The 3,750-nt window shown below is 42.9% G+C and overlaps 2 protein-coding genes across 2 annotated transcripts in view; both read left to right on the top strand.

Annotated features, from left to right (window-relative positions):
* Nucleotides 1–3,712, top strand: part of LOC103520213 — a 12,911-nt gene extending 9,199 nt beyond the window's left edge. The window contains exons 11-13 of the mRNA XM_026831424.1: nt 136–429; nt 2,864–3,137; nt 3,446–3,712. Of these exons, the coding sequence (XP_026687225.1) occupies nt 136–429; nt 2,864–3,060 (491 nt within the window). The 3' untranslated portion in view covers nt 3,061–3,137; nt 3,446–3,712. The remainder of the gene's footprint in view (nt 1–135; nt 430–2,863; nt 3,138–3,445) is intronic.
* The window catches only part of LOC113471936 (transcription initiation factor IIA subunit 1-like), a 1,014-nt gene continuing 689 nt past the window's right edge, over nt 3,426–3,750 (top strand). Inside the window, exon 1 of the mRNA XM_026831425.1 lies at nt 3,426–3,435. Coding sequence (XP_026687226.1) covers nt 3,426–3,435 — 10 coding nt within the window. The remainder of the gene's footprint in view (nt 3,436–3,750) is intronic.

The raw sequence follows: 3,750 nt of genomic DNA, 5'->3' as shown, positions 1-3,750 counted from the left end.
GTCACAAATGTCGTTCCCCGCTTAATGCACTACGCTAAATTTTATGGCTTGACTTGGACTCGAACCACCAACCTCCAGATCCGAAGTCCACCGCGCTAACCACTACATCACTGAAGTTGGTTGTGACTGTTTCAGGCGGAAGTGTGATCACAGCAGCCATGAGCGTTCCCACAGACGTGGCTACCGTTCTGCTTCAGCAACATGTCGACAATGTTGTGCTACTCCAGCAGCAGCAAGCTCAGCAGCAACAATTGCAGCAGCAGCAACAGTTGGACACTAAGCCCGTGTTCCCTCAGTATGACGGGGCGCATGATACGTCCGATGATGATGACGATGACGATGATGATGACAAGGACGATGATGATGAAGACGATGACGATGATGATCAGGACATTGATGACGACGATGATGAGAATGAAGAAAATGAAGGTGAGATGAGAAGACATGGGACACATTGTCATTAAGTCTGGAAATTTCGGGAGGTGCATTGACAGTTTTCATCCCTCCAGCTCGTGTAGTTAGATTGGTTGGTAGCGCGTCTGCCTTGTTGGATGCACTTATGACTGAAATATGTGACTGAAAGCTGGGCGTTTCCTGTTCTGGAAGCTCTTCTTAAAGTTGACATGATTCAAAGGCTTAACAAGTGGTGAAATGTTTTGATTGTACCAATTTACATTTCAATCAATAAATACATTGCTGCAATGAAAATTTATGACCTAATGGAGCTTTGGGCAACTAGGTGTAAGTCCGAAGATTCAAATACAACTTCTAAAAGATAAAAAATATATATAAAAGTAGGGTGGAAAGCAAGAAATTTCAGAAAACACGAACCTTTTTGATAAGGAAAACTGGAATTTGATAAGAATGTTTTGATTTTGATTTTTCCTTATTCTTTCTACCATGGATTTTTCAAATCACATTAGAAGTTCCTGATTCGTCCGCTTGGAGCACGCCGGAGCAAAGAAGAAAACTTGTAGGCGGCTCGTGAAATGGTAAGTAAAATATCTTTCGAGATTATTATCGATATAAAAAAAAAAAAAACATTTTACACCTCTTGATAACAAGTCAATCAACTATAAAGATGGCAGAGAGATTTTTAACTCACAAGCAGAAATGTAGCAAAGAACATAATAGTAGGTATAGGTGAATGAGTGAATGGATCTTGATTTTATAATATAAGATTCATACCAATACATTTTAACCAATCAGATTAAAAAAAAGAGGTTTGATAAAGAGGAACTGTGGCTGCTAAGGTCTTATCGTCCAGAAATCGAAGAGAGAAGGAAGACAGGATAGGACATAGTCAACCGTTCCGAGAGAACGAACATTATCCGTTCAATTCGATCCGTGTCTTTCATTCCTACGCCGCGTCTATGCGAACCCGACGCCGCGTTGATGCGTGTTTTTCATTTCACGAGTGGACGCCGTGTCCTAAATTCAGGAGGAGTGAAAATAAAAATTGTGGAAAATCAAGAAACATGACATCTCTAGCGGATCCGCTATCTCGAGATATTGCAAAATAATTTTAAACTTGATGCTACTCAAGAGTCGCTTCCGGAATCTAAGACGCCGAGTTCACTCGAAGAGAGACGCTAGGAGGGGAAGTGAAATGCAGTGGCGTAGCGTGGTCTAAACTCAAGTGATGTAAGGCGTGTAGGGCACTAATTTCCATCACCATGCACATTACTACCATAAGTCATGCACATTCTTCTTCGTCAATATTTAAGGGTATTTGAGTAAATTTTGAGTGTATGGCCGCCATACACGCCCTACATGGACGCTACGCCACTGGTGAAATGAAAAATACCCATCAACGCGGGGTTGTTTTCGCATCGACGCGACGCAGTTTGAATGAAAAACAGCTGACCTTTTTAAAAAATCTAGAGCCGCCGCATAAAGCACAGAGAACTTTTCAACGAGGAAAAAACATTTTTTCTCTGTGCAAAGTTGAAAAAAAAATCAAAAAGTAAACAAACAAAATTTTCCGGATTTTCTTTTTCGGTGTGTGCAAGTGAAATTTCCGTCGTATGGCTTCCATATAGGTACGTCTTTAAATACTGATTTCTCCAGGATATCTACTCCACGGTACTACAGTTTAGTCTCTAGATAATATCGTTCTTCCAGTTACGCTTAATGCACTACGCTAAATTTTATGGCTTGACTTGGACTCGAACCACCAACCTCCAGATCCGAAGTCCACCGCGCTAACCACTACATCACTGAAGTTGGTTGTGACTGTTTCAGGCGGAAGTGTGATCACAGCAGCCATGAGCGTTCCCACAGACGTGGCTACCGTTCTGCTTCAGCAACATGTCGACAATGTTGTGCTACTCCAGCAGCAGCAAGCTCAGCAGCAACAATTGCAGCAGCAGCAACAGTTGGACACTAAGCCCGTGTTCCCTCAGTATGACGGGGCGCATGATACGTCCGATGATGATGACGATGACGATGATGATGACAAGGACGATGATGATGAAGACGATGACGATGATGATCAGGACATTGATGACGACGATGATGAGAATGAAGAAAATGAAGGTGAGATGAGACTTTGGTTATTTGAAGACATGGGACACCATCCCTCCAGACGTGTAGTTAGATTGGTTGGTAGCGCGTCTGCCTTGTAAGCGCTAGGTCGTAGGTTCGATTTCAGCCCGAGCCGAATTTCATCCTGAACAGATAAGGTTCGTTCTCGGAACGGTTGGCTTTTTTCCTATCATTTCTTCATTCTCTCGTCGCTTTTGGGACGATAAGACCTTAGCACTTACAGTTCCCTCCCTCTATCTAGCCTCTTAAAAAAGAAGATTTTTTTTTCCCATAGTTCATTAAGATTGTTTTTTCTCTCCGCCCACAGGGATCGAAGACGAACCCCTGAACTCGAGTGACGACGTGAGTGAAGAGGACCCCGCCCTGTTTGACACCGACAACATAGTCGTATGTCAGTACGACAAGATCACACGGTCCCGTAACAAGTGGAAGTTCTATTTAAAGGACGGTATCATGAATCTGAACGGGAAGGATTTCGTTTTCCTCAAGGCAAACGGCGATGCGGATTGGTAGATTGACCAATCGTGCCCGGGCCTCCCTAAATATGGCCCTGTGTGAGACTGAAAAGGGAAACATTGGGACAGTCACAGAAGATCTAACAGGGTCGCAGTGACATAGGGCGTTTACTAAAGCCGATGGCCCTCATACCAACATTGGCACAGGTGGTTTGTGGTTTTCTGTGAATGGGAAATTTGTGTTTTTTCGTAGAAACAGAATGTTACGGTATAACTGCCAAGGGTTTTAGTAATAATAATAATTAGACTCTTGAGTGGAAGGCAACCACTAGGCGAGGTTAACGCCTTAGGCATTCTCTACCACCTAACCCTTAGAGCTCCATTATTATGTGGTCAAATTCTCAAATAAATGATCCCTCAAATATGGCCCTGTGTGAGACTGAAAAGGGAAACATTGGGACAGTCACAGAAGATCTAACAAGGTCGCAGTGACATAGGGCGTTTGTTAAAGCCGATGGCCCTCATACCAACATTGGGACAGGTGGTTTGTGGTTTCCTGTGAATGGGAAATTTGTGTTTTTCGTAGAAACAGAATGTTACGGTATAACTGCCAAGGGTTTTAGTAATAATAATAATAGACTCTTGAGTGGAAGGCAACCACTAGGCGAGGTTAACGCCTTAGGCATTCTCTACCATCTAACCCTTAGAGCTCCATTATTATGTGGTCAAATAAATGAGGATAAAATTC

This window comes from Diaphorina citri, unplaced genomic scaffold (assembly GCF_000475195.1).
Source record: "Diaphorina citri unplaced genomic scaffold, Diaci psyllid genome assembly version 1.1 scaffold3327, whole genome shotgun sequence".
NCBI classification, from domain to species: Eukaryota; Metazoa; Arthropoda; class Insecta; order Hemiptera; family Psyllidae; genus Diaphorina; species Diaphorina citri.
Note: the sequence above shows the minus strand (reverse complement) of the source record. Positions and strands in the feature narration are given on the sequence as shown.